The sequence below is a fragment of the Phalacrocorax aristotelis genome, chromosome 24 (genome assembly GCF_949628215.1).
Source record: "Phalacrocorax aristotelis chromosome 24, bGulAri2.1, whole genome shotgun sequence".
NCBI classification, from domain to species: domain Eukaryota; kingdom Metazoa; phylum Chordata; class Aves; order Suliformes; family Phalacrocoracidae; genus Phalacrocorax; species Phalacrocorax aristotelis.
In genome coordinates, this window is record NC_134299.1 from 2,449,735 (window position 1) to 2,466,315 (window position 16,581).

General features: G+C 41.7%; 1 protein-coding gene across 1 annotated transcript in view; it reads right to left on the reverse strand.

Moving 5' to 3' along the window:
* KCNU1 (potassium calcium-activated channel subfamily U member 1) overlaps positions 1-16,581 on the reverse strand; it is a 53,002-nt gene that overhangs the window by 24,605 nt on the left and 11,816 nt on the right. Inside the window, exons 13-19 of the mRNA XM_075117486.1 lie at positions 15,676-15,745; positions 15,088-15,243; positions 13,031-13,143; positions 12,860-12,928; positions 10,841-10,930; positions 10,609-10,709; positions 6,636-6,729 (exon numbers count right to left, since the gene is read on the reverse strand). Coding sequence (XP_074973587.1) covers positions 6,636-6,729; positions 10,609-10,709; positions 10,841-10,930; positions 12,860-12,928; positions 13,031-13,143; positions 15,088-15,243; positions 15,676-15,745 — 693 coding nt within the window. The remainder of the gene's footprint in view (positions 1-6,635; positions 6,730-10,608; positions 10,710-10,840; positions 10,931-12,859; positions 12,929-13,030; positions 13,144-15,087; positions 15,244-15,675; positions 15,746-16,581) is intronic.

Sequence of the window (16,581 nt, forward strand, 5' to 3'; positions counted from 1 at the left end):
CACACAGTAATGCATTTCATCCCATGAAAAGCAAGCTTTTCCCTTGAAAAGCAGGCTTTGCCCATGAGAGAAACTTTGCATGAAGTTTCTTCACCTTCTGGAGCCGTAGCTCAATGAGAAGATTTGGAAGACTTTGAAACTTCATGGAGCTTTTGGCTTCTTGTTAAGCGTTGCATATCTGTTCAGTTTAAATCCCCATCCAATCATTAAATACGGGTGTTTTTTTAAATGGGTCATTATGGTGTGATTTATGACATTGGTGTAATTGTCAGAATTACTGTGGGTAATTAAAATATGAAATGCATGCTGCCAGAGGCTTCAGTCACTCTCAGCACCATCATTAAAAATCAGGAGCTGACCAAATTATAAATAGACTGGTTTGCACAGGTTCACAGGGAAAGCTAATTATGAAACTTATCCTTATGCACTCAGAACTCACACCATCAGTCATGCAAATTCTTTAAGTGATTATACTATTGTATAACATGGAATCGGATTAGTATGTACAGGTGGGTGCAACTCCGGTTACAAAGGGCAGTACAACGGTACTTTGCATGGTAAATGTGAATCCATAAAACTCTTATGCAAGCTTGATGATAGATGTGGGACAAGGGCCTGGGGAAGAGAGAGGTGGTGTATTCTCACATGCAATATAGAAAAAAAAAAAGACTGAGGAATACAGGGAGAGCCTGCAAAGGATAAGTCACTCTGATCTATAATGGTAAGCCTCGGAGAAACAAGAGAGGCATGTGAATACAAGGGATGAGAGCTTCAGAAAGAAGCTGGAATAAACTTTGGATCAGCTGGCTACATTCATACGGAATAGCAGCTGGCTAAAATCACAGGGAGTTTAGGTGCCAAATACAGTGAGCGTGAATACAAACTGAAGGGAAGAAAAAATTCTATATAATATAAGGGTGGGCAAGGGCTGACACTTTTCCTTTCTAGTACTCTGAATTTTTTACTCCCCAGAAGGGAAGGAATAAGGAAAAAAAAAAAAAGCTGAAGGCCTATATACAAAATTCAACCAACATTGAATCAAGAAGTAAATCACTGATGGAAAAAGAGTCCTGTTAAGAGGTACCAGTGACATCTCCAATGACTTAAAGCCCAAATGGAGCATGCTTTTGCTTATTATGGGGTTTCAAATAAATTTCTGAAAAAAAAAAAAAAAGGAAAAGGTAAAACCCCTCTTTCAATACTAGTGAACAGACGTGGTTTTCATGCAAAGGCACAACGTAGTCTGTACAAAACAGGTTTGGGCAGATTTTGCATACTATGGAAGCTAGGTTTTCTGCATCAGAAATCCACTAAAATATCTGACAAACTGTTGTGATGGAGCAGTCTTATTGGTTGTGCAAGTTTCAGTGAAGACAAGACCTCAGTGTTCCACGAGCAAGACTCAGCCAGCCTGCATCAACAGAACAATCTATTGGGGTGCTTAAAGATCCATTTATACCAAGAAGAGACGTGTTCCAAAAATAATGCTGATTTATATAGAACCACAGAATCATTAAGGTTGGAAAAGAGCTCTAGGATCATCAAGTCCAACCACCAACCCAACACTACCAGGCTTCCTAAACCATGTTCCCAAGTGCCACATCTACACATCTTTTAAATACCTCCAGCGATGGTGACTCCCCCACCTCTCTGGGCAGCCTGTGCCAGGGCCCAACCACTCTTAGTGCAGACATTTTCCTAATATCCAATCTAAACCTCCCCTGACGCAGCCTGAGGCCATTTCCTCTCGTTCTATCACTAGTGACTTGGGAGCAGAGACCAACCCCCCTCACTCCAGCCCCTCTCAGGCAGCTGCAGAGAGAGAGAAGGGCTCCCCTCAGCCTCCTCCAGGCTAAACCGCGCCAGCTCCCTCAACCTGTCCTCATAAGACCTGCTCTCTAGACAGTAAGTCTCTCAGACTTGCTCTTGTACAGGTATTCTGTGTACCAGTACAAGATTCTGGGAGCTGGAGATTTGCAGAGAGAAAGCTTGGGGGAAAGTATGCACAGATGATCTCTCCCACCTGAATTTAACTCAGATGAACCTAATTTACTGCATGCGTATTTATCACCTTAGCTATCACCCCATCCAACCCATCACCCTGACAAGCAGCCCTCAAAAATACACAGCAAGTAAAATGGGGCTTCCCAACAAAAAGTGGAATGCAAAATATTACTGCCTCCTCCTAGAAGAGCTCCCTGCCTAACACAGTTCATAAACTTCTAGCATCCAAAATATCTGTTCATCTTCTTCCTCATGTGTCCCAAACTCCAGAAATGCCGTTCATGTAGTTCAGGAGAGGCTCTTCAGAATTCCACCCTGAAGTGTCTGAGAGGTACCTACAGGCATCCACACTTTTCCGTGTTTCTGTAAACCCTCCGAGGTTTGGCTGCCACTGAAACACCTCTTCCACGTCTCTCTCCCATTCTAGCAATAAAAGTAAAGCTGAAGGAACGTGAAACTTGTCTAACTTGTGAGGTTCTTTGCTATGCCAGCAGACTGCTAAATTTTCCACAGAGCCTCCACCCTGTAGTGTAAATACCAGGTAGTGATCAAAAGCACAATGTGCCTGCTGACAAAAGGGATCTTGCTCACTGTAACAACACTTTCTCCACCTCTATCTATCTCCTTTTTCTTGAGAACACAGTTTTACACTTGTCCTTCATACAAATAACCCGAGGGTGGGAATTATTCAGAAGGCTCGTGTTTGACACCCCATCTGTTCATTTCTGACAGCGATATATAATGTAAGGCTATAAAAACTTGAAAAATAATGCAACATAAAAAGGGATTGACTCGGCTCCAAGAGGCCATAAACGGTAACAAATACCATTGTATGATTTATTTCATGCTGTAATCTTTACAGTAAGTCATCTTTCAGACATTTCCTTGTGACAGGTTTTAATAATATTAATGCCCAGAGCAATCCAAATCATCGCCAATAGACATATTTATCAAGCTGCCAATCCAAGTAAATGAAATTCTATAAGCAATAATGTAACATGTTTAAAGGAAGCTAATAAAACAAGTCAGGAGAGAAATATTACTGCAAAGTATGCTCTCTCTAATCCAGCCCTGGATTTTATACAGCCAAAATGCAAATCTTTCCCTCCATGATTTATCACTCCAAAAATACCAATGACCTTTTCAGGAGCTCTTGTACAGCCCTACTCACACATTTATAAAGATTGTGATGCATTCTGCCAGATTAGCTGAGCTGGAGTGCTCAGCATTACTGCCTTGTTTTGCCCTACCTTTGGACTGGGAAGCGATGGGAAGCATCAAAGAGTAGGATCTTAAGTCTTTAAGATTTATTAAAGACTGACAAGCCTTAACACAGGCTCGGCAACTCAGCAGGTATTTACCAGCAATTATCCAGGCACTAGGTAAGTTACAATTAACAGGGAGCTAAAACTTGGTTCTTCAGCCTGGTTTCCCTTTTAATCCAACTGAGTTTTCACTAATCCATTGCTTGGCTGAAGTGACTCTACACCAGGGCAAGAGGGAAGACGACGTTGCAGAGTTGTGTACACATGCAGCCTTGCTCACAAACATTCTTTTATGCCTCACTAGAAACTTAGCAGGAATGAAAAACAAGAGTCAACAATTCAGCAAAACATACACCATTAAATTTGTCATGCCTTAGGCAAGAATGTGTGGAAAAACCATGACTAGTAAAGCAAGTGTATCGATGGAGGGGCTCAGAAGCACTTGAGGAATCCGAACAGGTCTTTATGTATTCACTTCTGGGTGAGCTTTATAGGTCTTAGGGGTTTTTTTGTATTGGTTTGTGATTACTTTTTTTTTTTTAATGATGCTAATTAAGTTCTTCCCCTGGATATAAAGATCTGCTTATTTTCAGTGGGGGAAACAAAAAGAGAAAGGAGGAAACATACAAGATTTAACACGTGCAATACAATGGAAGCTATCTTCTATTAAAATAGTCTAGGACACCAGTAGTATTGGCAAGACCTGAATCAAGTACGTGTTTTGAGTCTTATAATAGGCCATGCCTAATTCTTTCCCACTGTGCTTTATTGAATTTCCCTGAATAATGGTTTGATTACATTTTTCATTGATTAACCCCATGCAAATCTTGTCTCACTCTCAGATGCAAATTTCTGCTTAAGAAAACTCTGGAATTTAAATATTTACCTGGGCTAAATGTTCCAAAAACCAGAGATATTTTCAAAGGACCCTGTAAAAGGGCAAGAGGGTAAGTATCCAAGTAATTTTAAAAGCACTACTTGCTGGACACAGTGGAAGCAACCCCTATTGTATATCCAGAGAACCCTGGAAATGAAGCTTGTGTTAAAATGTCTACCTTCCCTGGACCAGATGGCAGTTCACCATCCTAAATCAAATGGAGGAGAGATCTGAACCTGGAGCTCCCCTTAGTCACTGTCCTAACTATCCTAATTTGGAAGCAAAAGGTCAGTGGTAGCTTTTCTCTTAGCAGAACACCCCAAGTGGAAAACCTCACCTTAGTGTGAAAATGGGCAATTGGATCCAATTCTATTGTTGGTTTAAATAATAATAAAAATTATTTAAGGTGAATTTGAGAACCGTAATGTTATGAGAGTCAGCCCCAAAGAGCTGTATTTTGCATCGTGAGGTTTCCTCTATGACTTTCAATACCTCATTTCACCCTTCCCTCCTTCTCTTTGCCTCCCCACTCTTTGTCTGCTCTTTCTACTTAGACTGAGAGCTCTTTAAGGCAGAAACTGCCTTTTACCATGCACATATACAGCATCCAGCCTAACAGGATCCCATTCCCAGTAGAGGCCTCAAGGCACTGCTGTAATACAAATAATGAATACTGCAACTAATAACAACAGTACAGTAAAATGTCCTCCCCCGGGAAGTGTTGGAAGACCAGTCCCTGGTGTCATTTAAAGCTAAACACCAGAAAACATACCTGCACTGACTGGATAGAATATGGAGCCTTTATGATATGGTGATGAGGAAGAATCTTGATGGGGATGGGAACAATTATTTATCTGCGTATTTGGCTATTTCTTTAGGGGATTTCAAAATATCTGTTAGTAAAATTTTTGTTCCTCTCTGCTAAGCAGCAGCAGAGATCTTGGGGAAAATAAATAAATAAGAAATATATAATCCCCAAGGTGTAATCCCAGAGTATGGAAACTCACTTCACTTAAATACCTCCCTCTGGCATAATTGACTTTTCATGTGCATGTTAATAATGATATTTCAGCAGGTTGTGAGGGCTTGTTCTTCTCCCCCCGCCCCCCATGGTAAATTATGTTATTGGGCACGAGGAGGGGGAGGGACACATTATAAATCTAATTATGTTTTCGTTTATATTTAACAAGTCAGCACAATCTGCTAGTATGCGCACACATATTTACCGTGCAGTCCCAATATTTACAGCTGACCTAATCAGTTGTAGGACAGCAGCACTGAGCAACATTTTATTGTCCCGATACCATGTATGTGCCGGGGACAGCTGCTAAGATGCAAAGGTCTCCAGAGGACACCTTGGAGTCCTTGCCATACTGACTGTTGCCTTTGCTGCTGAAGCACAAAATAGGGTTTTGGTGGGAGGGGAGACATCATTTGTCAAGCCTCTTGAGTTCTACAGAGGCTGCAAATTGCTCACAAGCAGAAATAAGGCAAGAAATACTGGTTTGTGCATCTCTCTTCTCCTACTAGGTTCCTGTTTACTCCCTGCAAATCCTGTGATGCTGTTTGCCAATATGTCCTGCCACCTCTCTAGTGGATGCTTTGGAAGAGCGTAACAGCTTGTTGTCACTGACAGCTCGGTATCAGACCATGATACCCTTCCTCACGCTGAATGTAACAGCTCAGGTTATGATGAGTCCCAGTGCAAGTCAACTGGACTGGCAAACTAAGTACACTGTAGAGAAGAATATTGCAATTCACACCTTGCCTTAGACAGCAGATGACTATGCCACCGGTTTGTAAACCCTGCTGGGAAATCAGATTCCTCTGGCTAGAAAGAATTTAGATGGCCTAGAAAGGACTTCTTTAGCATGCATTACTGATGCTAGAGACAAAGGCTGTAGGGTGTCATTTCTCTTCCATCTCCATTTGCCTTTAGAGCAATCTTCTCTTAGAGTATAACAGTTTGCTAGTCTTCCAGGTTGCTGCTAGTGGCACACTGCAATTAAATACCTAAGCAAAGAGCCAAGCTTGGTGTTGGCATTTCTGTTCCTAGCCCTAGCTGCTCCTGCCTCCACTCTGCTCTCTCAGGAGAAGCCAAACACAACATGCTCATGAGTCAGCTGCTCAGTGGTGGTGTCGCTGGGCTTCTGTCTGGAAGGCAGTGAGCAATTTCAGGAGGTGTACCAATCCCTTCCCTTCCCCTTGTTCCCCACAGCACTGTCAGGAGCTCACAGCATAGGCTTTGAGCTTGTAGGAAAGTACAAGAGGCCAAGGATTTGGATGCATAGGCGTAAGTTGCATTTTCTATGCTATTCATTTAATCAAGATAGGGAGAAGCCGTAAACCACCCACTTCAACCACAGCCACCAACAATGGCAGAATAATGAGTAGAGAGGTGCATGTCACTGTTCCCACTTTCCACACAAATTCTGTCAGTCAGTCCAGGAAATGCCTGCTCAGCATATATGCAGACTTACGTTTCTTACCCATTAACAAAACTCTGAGGTAGAACACCGAGGGACCTCGACTTTGCAGGCTCTCCATCTGAAACATGCGATTCTCTACAGATTTTCAGTTTCTCTGAAACAAAGGCAATGAAACAGAATTGGGTTCCTTTTGTTGCAGCCTTCAGTTGCATTTAGATTGTGTCTGCAAATGGCTACCATGGCATTTGAGAATTCTGTGGGGGCTTCAGAAATGCTAGACAAAGGAGCTCTGAGTAATTGGTTATTCATACCAACTGCTCAGAAACACAGCACAGTGTTATAAAATAGTAATTCCATCTAGTATGCATAAAACAGTCTTAAATACGGTGAGGACTACATACTTAACGCACCATTTCATTCCAAAGGCAGCTCCTTTTCTTTGTGAGGTCCTTGTGGAGGAATCCAGAAGCTAAAACTCAGTCAGAACTGCTGAGGTTTCCCCCCAAAGTGAAGGAAACCTTTGTCACCTCTGCAGGTGGAGGCATGGATGAAGGAAGCATACCCTCAGCGCATACGGATCACACAAGTGTGTGTTGGTTAAGACCTTTGATCTCTCATTCTGCATGGAAAAGAGTGAGATGTGCTCTCAACTAGAAAGAATCACAGCTTACATTTGAAAAGGAGGGGGTCCCAGGGCTGGTCCTGAAGGGGGTGAGCAGGTTTCTGGGCTGGTCCTGTAGGGAGGGGAAGTCCAAGGTGCATGGGGGTGCTGGGGCTGGGCCTGTCCTTAAAAGTGTGGAGGAGAAGGATCCTGGTCCTGCAGGGGAGAAGGATCGCTCCCAGTGCTCTATGAAAACACCATCATCCATACGAGCCAAAAAAAAAAAAAGCCAGAGGGTAGGAAGAGTTCATACTCCGTGCTTGTACTATCCTCATACTTGTCTTAACTGACTTGCAATTATTTACAACACTGCTCTCTGCGAGTCAAACAATTTTTAACTTTCTCGATTTCCCACCAGGAAATCAAAATTTAGAAAGGCTAAGCGGCCTAAAGTCCCAGATTGAATCTGAGGAAACATCAAGAAAATGAGCTCAAGTTTCCCAAATCCTAAAGTAGCCATTTAACAGCTGGAACATCTTTTCTCTGACATTTGATCTAGTCTTTTCTGGACCATAATCTGAGGTCATGAGCCATTAAGCCCAGTGTTATAACACCAGGAAGTCATTTGAGGATGTATAAGCAGCACCCTCTGAGATTGTTCTAAGAGCACCAGAGCCTACCTACATCTCCTGCTTTTCGCGGTGAGGTAGCTGGTTCAGGAGGCATGATGATACTCCTCACACTCCCCTAGTCTGTATCTTCGTTGCTAATCTGCATTCCTCCCCTTGTCAGCATTTGACAGGAGGCGCAGCAAAGCCCTCCGTGTCACATGTGTCTAAACATGTCCAACGGATACAGATGGGAAAGGTTGGACTGGAGGAACATTCAGACACACGTATCTTTTTATCTCAAGCTGACAGATGAACCCTCTCACGTAGCCTTAACTTTCTTGCGATGTCATAACTATTGCCAAACCATACTAACCCAGGTGAAACAGCACGCAATTCCAAACATACCCCTGGCAGAAAAAGGGGCATCTCTCCAAATAGGTGGGTTGTCAACCTTCAGCTCTAAGTGTGCTACACAGGTGTGCTAAAAGCAGGTGCATTTCGCCTTGGTAACAGGATACCTCTTTCTGCAGCCCTGTGTTCAAGGAGCTGGGAGTTGGATGGGGAGAGAGTGCGCTCTGAGGATACTACATGCCACTTGGTTCCTCTAGGTCAAGCTTAAAGGAAGTTACCATAAGTCAAATCAGAGAATGAAAATTCCAAACAGCCTGTCTTACACAGGCACTGATAAGTATCCAAGAGAACTCTTTTACAGTCTTCTAAAGCGAGGAACTTGGCCAACCCCACAGAGCTGGGCTCAGTCCCAGCCTTTATCACAGGCTTCCTGGGTTACTGTGAACAGCCTCTGCAGCACCTCAGAGCTGCCCTGGGCAGTCAGATGCAGAACAGGGAGAAAAGCTCTCATTTACTTCTATTACCTGGCCAGGTCCCAAAGCAGGGCAGGGTGCCATTGTCTCAAGAAGCCCTATTGCCTCTTAATGCACATCTGATGATTAAAAAAAATAATAACCTAGTAGTAGCTTTTCATGAAGTCTGGATGATAAAGGAAAGAGTAGCCTTTGTTGCTGTTCCGACTGCACTCTGGTACACCATTTATGCTCCTATTAAAGTGACAACAGTAGCTCCTTTAACTAAAGCTTCCAATCTGTGACACTCCTGTATTAGTTTTTAGATTCACGACCATGAACTTGCTTTTTGCCAACTAAATCTCCCTATTTCCATTGCAAGTTCTGGAGACGTACTCATCTACACCAGTCTCTCTTCCATCTAACCTTCCCCTTTGCTCCCTCACAAGGAGTTTGGAGGAATCCAGAGCACCACGTACCACTTAAACTACATCATATGGAGAGTGGAAGAATGAACCGAAGTGCTTGTAATTAAGCTCTGTTTTGCTCTGATACATCCAGAACCCTAGCAGAAACCACTGGCAAGGTCTTATGCCTGGCAAAGCTCCTGGTCCACCTCAGGCAACCACTCTCTCTGCAGCTAACTGGTGCAGAACTGCAGGTTTGCAAACAACTGCTTTTTATAAATACACATTTATACTGAAATGTCATCTTGTCCTTTTAAAATCTAAGATTGCCTAGGAAACGAGAAGAAAACCAACCAGGTGGAGAGCTCCTACAGCGTCAATGTCTTTCTATTAATCTGCCATTGACTTTTATTAAGATGTCTTCACAGTTTATGGAAGTCTCTTTTCTGGGAGGTAGCTGGCTTTCAGGGACCTTAGTTACATCTATGCTGATAAGTGTGCTGGACTGAAAACGGGCTCCAGCTTCTCTTTCTACATGACATTACTACATGGAGTCCTCCAGGTGTCAGCATGTTTGTGCTTGTTCACTGAGTCTGGCTGGGCACAGTGTGAGTAAGTTTTGCCTTTATCTCAACCATCTGCAGTTCAGAGGCGTGTTTTGTAATGGGGCTTGGCTGCCATCTGCTGCTTAAAGGATTTGCAAGTGCTTGAAATACAAGTAGGCACACACATGTACATCCACATTTAATGGAAAGCTCCTTGTCAACTCTTTAAAGCAAAACACCACCTCTGTGGAGGCAAGACACTAGCAGAGATGTTTACAGGAGCCTAGAAGAGGCGTGCCTCTTCTTGGTCTTAAACACTTAATGAAAATGCATCACACTTCACTTTGGTGTAGTTACACGTAGATCTGAGAGGCTGTTCTCTACTTCAACAGAAAACTAACACCTAACAAAGCCCACATCCGCAAAATGGAGCTTGAGGTGTAGAAGGAATAAGCTGCTCTGGTTAGATGTTACCATGATTAATCTGTTCTTCCAATCCAGCTAAGATTCCCAGTCCTCAGAGCAAACACCAATAAGTGTTGCTATACAACTTGTAGAACCTCAAAAACATTTATCTGACTTCATGTTTAAAGTTTTATATTCTAATGACAACAGTGATTCAGACACACTTCCTCAGGGAATCCTGACCAAGAATCTAGTACAAACCAGACAGAAAATTCTGGGTTTATCCAGTTGCAGCTTTGGCTCATACACATACTATAGGAATAAGACACATTTGCTTCAGTCTCTGCAGTTAAGAACAGTATTCTGTGATAAACCTGTTAATGAGTAAAGTGAAAATCTTGATCAAGGTATATTCTGTCCTACTGTTTTGTAGCCAAGAAGCTTTGACTCCTAAAGAAAAGCATAAATTCAAAGCATTTAAAGTATAATCATAATTTATAAGACTTACTAGTATGATCAGAAAACTCCCTGTTTTATCAGGCAAGTAAAGGGCTGTGCATTCCAACCCTTCTAGAGAAATAGTTAATAAAAATACAATTAAGAGATATTCATTCAGCACGCTTTTTTTTTTTTTAATAAGAGACAGATTTTTAAAAATTACCTGAGAAAGGTTTTGAGTAGAGCCTGCTTTTACACTGACATTTTTTAATCTCCTCTGGATCCTGTATGTCACTGTGACAGGCTTTACAGTAGAACTGTGCCCTAGAAAACAGAAGTGAATTAGGCAGAACTGAATTGTGTTTAACTCATAAAAGAATAAATGCACTTGCCTGGTCTTAAAAGTTTTTCTGTTCTAGACCTTTTTTCAACAAAACAGTAATAGGGAATCTTACCTTTTGACTTCTGCCAGGGAATGAGCAATAAAAAAGCCGACTGTTTTCCGATGAAGCTTTATCTGCGCAGATGGATTGATCAGGATAGCGCTGTATCGAGAAACAATCAAAAGAGTAATCACAGTTTGTCCATCTGGTGACATTTTTCACCTCTGTTGTGAGAATTCAGACTATATGATCATAACAATTTCCTCTCACCTCACAATCTTACATTAATCCTCTTTGTTATAGCTTCTGTGGCTTACAAGAGACACATGAGACATGAAAAAGTTAACATGCTTAACTTTAACTGTGGAATTTACTGTCCACAGAAACCTGGGGGAGCTGTGGAAGACCAGGGACTCGCAGCATGCAAATCAGCTTCTGTTAGGATTTCTGCAGTTTCTTAAACTCTGGGGCTCCTGAGGATTTAGTGGCCCTTTTTGTAATTAATTTGCTAAATTGTAAACTTAATAGGAAACAGGTGCTTTCATTTTCACCACATTATTTTTGAACATTTAATGTAACAAAATCATTCATAGTTTACTGCAGCCTGGATGGGCCACTTCTCCATGGGGTCACTGATAATCCTGAATACTCACACTTAAAACACAAGTTCTGTGCAACCGAAGATACTAAGGATGTGCAGGGTTTGAGGTATCTGCTCTAATGCTGAACATACCAGGTAAAACAAGGGGAAGAAACCTTATTTTCTATGGTTCCCCCTTCTACACCCAGAGTGAGTATCCCCACTGGGCTGCTTTAAGCATATATATGCTGAACCCCCTGTGACATCACTTAATTTACCAGTTTCCCCTACAAATACCACTCAAGGTACCAGCTCAGTCCAAATTCCTATTGCTTTCAACCCAGTTTTAATGAATATTGGTAGTGTGAATGGCATAGGGAAAGGTGACACGGTTGTTAACGTTTTTCTTCTGCATAAGTGAAGGCTTGTACTCAGCTCCTCCAGATTCATGGCTCAGAGGACAAGCAAAATATGAATGACTATAATTATTACTATAGATATTGTAGCCGCACCTAGAGGTCCCGCTTTTAGAAGAGGTACCTTGTCTGTGCCAGCCGTTGTGTAAAGAAAGCAAATATATAGTCTCTATCTCTCAGAGAGCATGCAGCTTTCTTTTCTTGCTCTCTCTTTCCATCACTACTTTCAGCCAGACAACGTATGAACTCAAGGAAGAGTAGATTGGGTTGTGGCCTGGTTTTCATTAGTGCTAAGCAACTACGTCTACTGCCTGCTTTCAGCACAGAGTTCATTCAACACTTCTGGAAGAGCCCCAATGTATTTCTCACAGAAGTGTTTCCCTGCCATCCTCTGTTTTCAGAGTTTCTTTTCTACAGTTTCGTCAAAACAGCCATTTCCTTTATAAAAGTGGAAAGAGAAATAATTGCACTCAATAGTCTGCATTTTCTGGGTGACTTCTCAAGCATTTTAAAGATCTATGGCACTTATTTATTCCCCTTTCTGAACTAGTTCCAGCTTCCCCATTAGGATGTCTTGTATTTCATCGTTAGAACAGACAGAGTGCTATCTGGCCCAGGACCAGATCAGCTTCAGAGAGCAAAAGCTCTGCTGCCAGCATTGACAAATTATCCCTTTATTGACAACACTTTATAGTATTTAGGAGCCTCTGTAAACTCATGTGGCTAAAAAATTAGGAGGTGTTTCCTTTACCAATGAAAATAAATATGCTTGAGTCACCCCAAATCAAAGCGAGACCCGTGCTGTTTGCATGTGGAGCGGAAGGTAAGAATGGTGTTTCATCTCCCGCCTCTCGCCTGATTCTCTATGAGAAAAGAGAACGCAGAAGAGATTGTTGTATGTGGTAAAATTCACCCTAGCACCTCAGTAACCAGGAACAGCACCTTGATCCTGTTTCCTAAATACTGTGCATAGCAAGATGAGAGGTGTATAAAACCTGTGCAGAGCCTGGGGTATGTGTCTTCTGAGTTCTTTGGAACTTGTTAGTTTGGAATTAGTTGACTTCTTACTAGAAGAGAAGTATCCCAGACAATTACCTCTCCCCTTGACTGCCAAATTTGAGTTCAATTCCCAAGAGGACAAGGTTCAGTTTTACAAAGCACAACCTGGGGAAAGAAAGCAAGCCACAGTTGGTTGCAATATCTCTGTACTGTAAAAAGACACATCTGGAAGGAAATAACAAAAACAACCACATCTGTACCACATACCGACAAACCTCTATAAAAGTCATGTCTGCAAAATCATTGGAGAGCTGAAAAGTTATTACTTTGTAGTCTTTGTCTTCCAGAAGCATTTTGTCCTTCAGATATTTTCTCTTTGTCTAAAAGAATCAACCATAAAGATAATGTATTTATTGGAAGGCAAAGCAAGTAGGGTATGTAATCTAACACTCAGCCAATACTCTACCACCACATGGTATTAGATCAAAAGCCCTTAGTTACTAGAAGCAGAATGACATCAGCTGTGTGTTGTCAGAGACAATATCAGAGTTAATAAACAACAGACCAGGGAAAGTCTCAACCCTTCTAGACGCTTCCAGTTCATACTGCCATCGAAGAACAGGTGCTATTACTGCATACAACATTACAGGGAAGTTTCATGACTGCAAACTATTGGGAGCCCATTCTTTGAGGAAAGTTACACCTTACTTTGCAATAAGATTAACCTGCCTCCTTAGTTACGCCGGTGAGGACTGGTCTTGTGTTAAGTGTCACCAATCACAAATACAGTTAATAGGGTTGTGATTTACTGCTGAACTGTGATCGTCTACTCCAGTATAAGCACTTTTTTTCCTTTGGTAGTTGTGTGGGTAGGGAAGGTTTGTTTATACTGAGGTAGTTAAAGCAGCAACACATCTACTGCTTCCAGCTCCTTCAGGTTTTAGGCTGCCGCTCATTGTGTCACAGCATATGCTATTCCCTTGGCATATGAATGCCTTCCACATAAAAACTTGATAGGCTACTAAAAAAAAAAGTCTTAAGAGTGTTGCTTTCCGAATAAAAATTATTTAATGGATTTTGACATAAAAGGTTTTTATCAATTTAAAAAGTTTGCTGAGTTTTCATAGTATGCTTAAAATACCACTTCTGCTAGCTTTGCCATGTCTGTGAAATATTTAGACTGGAAGAAAACCACAGATGTCAATGAAAAAACATTGTCTAACAAGGAGCCCAATTCTACATACAACTTCCACATTGATAAACTCTGTACTTATTTCACCTGATATCTGTTTAGTTTGTCTAAATGAATTTTGTGAATGAAAAGTCCCTGAAGAAAGAAATAGCAGTCAATTTCTTCTGTGCAGGAGATGAATGTGAATTATCACATATAGCCACTAGGTGATAGCAAAAGCATGTCCACTGCAGGACTAGCCAACCTGAGACTTGTTCAGGCAACTGCACACTTAACTAACAGTTCTGTCTTTTTATTTTTTTATTAAATCTTCTGGTATTGATTTGGAAATATTTGAGCAACTTATGTACTGTAAAGTTAATACATAATTTATCAATTTTGTGTTCTAGCAGACACTGACGAGCACAGACAGAAAGAAGTAGGATAAATTTGAATCACCTTCCTTGCAGAGAGATGGCAGGATTTCTAATTGTCGCTGTTCCTGTGTAAATTACCCCATAAGACCTAACCAAAGAAATAAAAACGCCTAAAAGAATACTGAAGAAAAGCATGCTATTCTGGAAAGGGTACATAGGACTGATTCTCAGCCCATTTTTGGGTGTCTCAAGCAGGAGTGGTTCTGCTGAAGTGCTTTAAGCACAGATTCAGATAACAAATGCCAGACAGAAGGGAACCAAGATGCAGAGAAGCTAACAGGGTCCATACTATGCAGTAACCAAAACTGATTTACTGTGTTCTCGCAAGGCAGCGGAGCACCAGCATCATGTTAATGCTTTTGAACCTACAGCAACAGGCAAGGCGTTCCCACAGATCAGCTAAAGGCAGCAGCAGGGCTTGCTGGGGGCCATCCTTTACTTTGGCACCTCCTTGCACACTACTGTAAAATGCAACCTTAGGCTCTTTTGCCTCAGCGTGCCCTAGAGCACTCTTTTCACATCTTGCACTAAATTAGAGTAGTAAATTAGAAAGAGTATGTTAGGTTTTCTTGCCTTCTGCGCCAAGCTTAATCCCAGGATGATCAAGATAAACTTCAGCAGACCTGGCTGCTGTTTCTACTCACAAGTCAGGCACATGTTTCAGAGAAGATCCCACTGGGCTGTGTTCACATTATTTAGACAAGTGAAGGACATACCTCAGTATCCTCTTTCATGATGAACAAACTGGTTAGGAGAGTAGACAAACCAGGAACAAGGCAGCTTTGTGCTACAAAGCCTAGCTTCAGTTCAGCTAAACAGATGACGCTGTCTCCTGCCCTCCAGTCCCAGTTGGGGATGTTCGGCAGGTACACCTGTTTCAGAGGAGGAAAGTGGTGACAGACCAGCATAGAGACAGGCAAGCCACAATGTTCCTGTGAAATGATGGTTCTTGTCTTTCTTGCCTTCAACTTTAAAAAAAAAAAAAAAATAATCTGTGCTGAAATATTTTAACAGATAGCTAAGTGGAGTTCTGAGGTTCTTCGGCTGGGATTTTTTAGGTTGGTTTATTTTCTTTTAAAATTCAACATGCATTTGCTGACAACTTTGACAAAAACAATAAAAACAAACAAAAAGTCATTCTTTAGTGTTAGTAATGTTAAAAGTAATCTAGTTAGGTTAGTAACTGGACGAATAAGAGACACTGGATAAAGATCCTGTTTTTATAAAAGGAAGAGATTTCTGATTCCATAAAGGCCAGCATTTCAACCGTGACAACCCACATGACAGACAGACAATTGTGATACCTTGTTACGGGACTGAATTATCTGTAAAATTACTCTCGTGTTCGGGTGGTGATTCTTGATAGACAGCACTCTGTACAAAAGATACAATTTCTGATTAACATGCTCAGTTCTGGCTTGGGTCTCTCATTTTTCAAGTCAGACTAGTTACTCCAGCAGAGAGCAACTGGAGAGCAGTGACAAAGAATGGCATATGAGCCAGTGCCCATATCTGGGACCTCTACACTTCAAGCACATCCAATTCCACTATCTGGAGAGGAAGGCATCCAAATATTTTAAGATAATGGCACATGGCTTGGACAGAGGGTGAAGAAGCATACCTGCATCCCACTAAAAGTCTAGAGCTAAGAGAAGTAACGATAATGAGTATTATTTGCTTTGCCAATTCCACCTGTAAATTTCATTCATAAACTGACATCTCCACTTCAGTAGATGCCTTACAAACAGAAAGTAAAGGTAACCCAGTTTGGAACTTGTATCTCTGGATTGCTTTCGGGGTACGCTAATTATGCCATCAGATTCACACAATGCAGCCATACTAAGGAAGTCCCCAGTTCAAGTCTGCCTTCTACGAAGATGTGTAGAATTATCAGACCTGACAGCAGAGCTGCACCAGACAGTAGTGTGCAACCCTCTCCAGTGTAAAGGAGCCAGACTCCTCGACTGCTAATATTCAGGATACTGAAGAAGGTAATTACACCATATTTAGTAACATCATATTCTGTATGGGGTTGCGAGGCTGCACAGCTGCTACCTGTCTCAATCCTTCAACACATCTGATAAAATCATAGCAGAAAGCAGTCAGTTGGCTTTCAGAGTTCTCCAGGCAGAAAAAAGACGTGACAGGACAAATATGTTCCCCTGCCAACAGCACTATCTGTGTCACTGTTAATATCAATCAGATAGAGA